This window comes from Fulmarus glacialis, unplaced genomic scaffold (genome assembly GCF_000690835.1).
Source record: "Fulmarus glacialis isolate BGI_N327 unplaced genomic scaffold, ASM69083v1 scaffold19901, whole genome shotgun sequence".
Lineage (NCBI taxonomy): Eukaryota > Metazoa > Chordata > Aves > Procellariiformes > Procellariidae > Fulmarus > Fulmarus glacialis.
The window spans coordinates 1-728 of NW_009191110.1; the positions used below are offsets into that span (position 1 = coordinate 1).

Here is a 728-nt window from a genome sequence, read left to right on the forward strand (position 1 = left end):
CAGCCTCTCCTCGTGCTGCTCAGCCCAACGCCTCCCCAGAGCAGACACACGGCATGGCAAGCCCCTGCTGCGGCCCCGTCCCACTGCTGCTCCCACGCTCCCTGCACAGCCCCGACTGCCCACACAGGGCTCCTGCTTGGCAGACCCATCCCCACAGCAACGACACTTACCCGCTCTCCGGGGAAGGCCATCTCCGGGTTGGAGGTGATGGTGATCTTTGCCAGGGCCTGAGCTGCCTTGGTCTGCCCCACCTCGGTGCCCTCCAGGGATAGTGGGATGAGAGCCTGCAGACGGAGACACAGCAGCCAGTCCTGCAGCCAGGTCACAGCAGCCCCAGCTTCCCCAAGTCTCATGTACGAGGGAGCCAGTGTGGTCCCCTGCTAAACCACGGTGACCCCACCCAGAGCCCCAGCCCTCCCGAGCCCCACCACGTGGCGCAGGCCAGCACCACAGCGAGGCCTGTCCCCTCACCTTGCCTCCTCCCTGCGCAACCACACCGCCCCGGTCCTCCGCCTCCTCCACCAGTGCTAGGAACACCCTGGGGACAAAGCAGGAGCAGCTGGCGTCAGGGACCTGCCACACTGGGTCCCAACAGCATCCAGACACCTGCAGTGTGTACCAGGCTGTACCAGACTCCCGGACACCCTCTTTCTGCTCCTAGGAGCTTGCATTCACCACAAGCACGTAAGTTCACCAGCAGCACACCGGCAGGACGCCAGCAGCCTCAG

The 728-nt window shown here is 65.4% G+C and overlaps 1 protein-coding gene across 1 annotated transcript in view; it reads right to left on the reverse strand.

Moving 5' to 3' along the window:
- Window positions 1–170: 170 nt before the first annotated feature.
- The window catches only part of UNC45A (unc-45 homolog A (C. elegans)), a gene marked incomplete at both ends in the record, with an annotated part of 4,784 nt that continues 4,226 nt past the window's right edge, over window positions 171–728 (reverse strand). Inside the window, 2 exons of the mRNA XM_009586575.1 lie at window positions 171–284; window positions 472–657. Coding sequence (XP_009584870.1) covers window positions 171–284; window positions 472–657 — 300 coding nt within the window. The remainder of the gene's footprint in view (window positions 285–471; window positions 658–728) is intronic.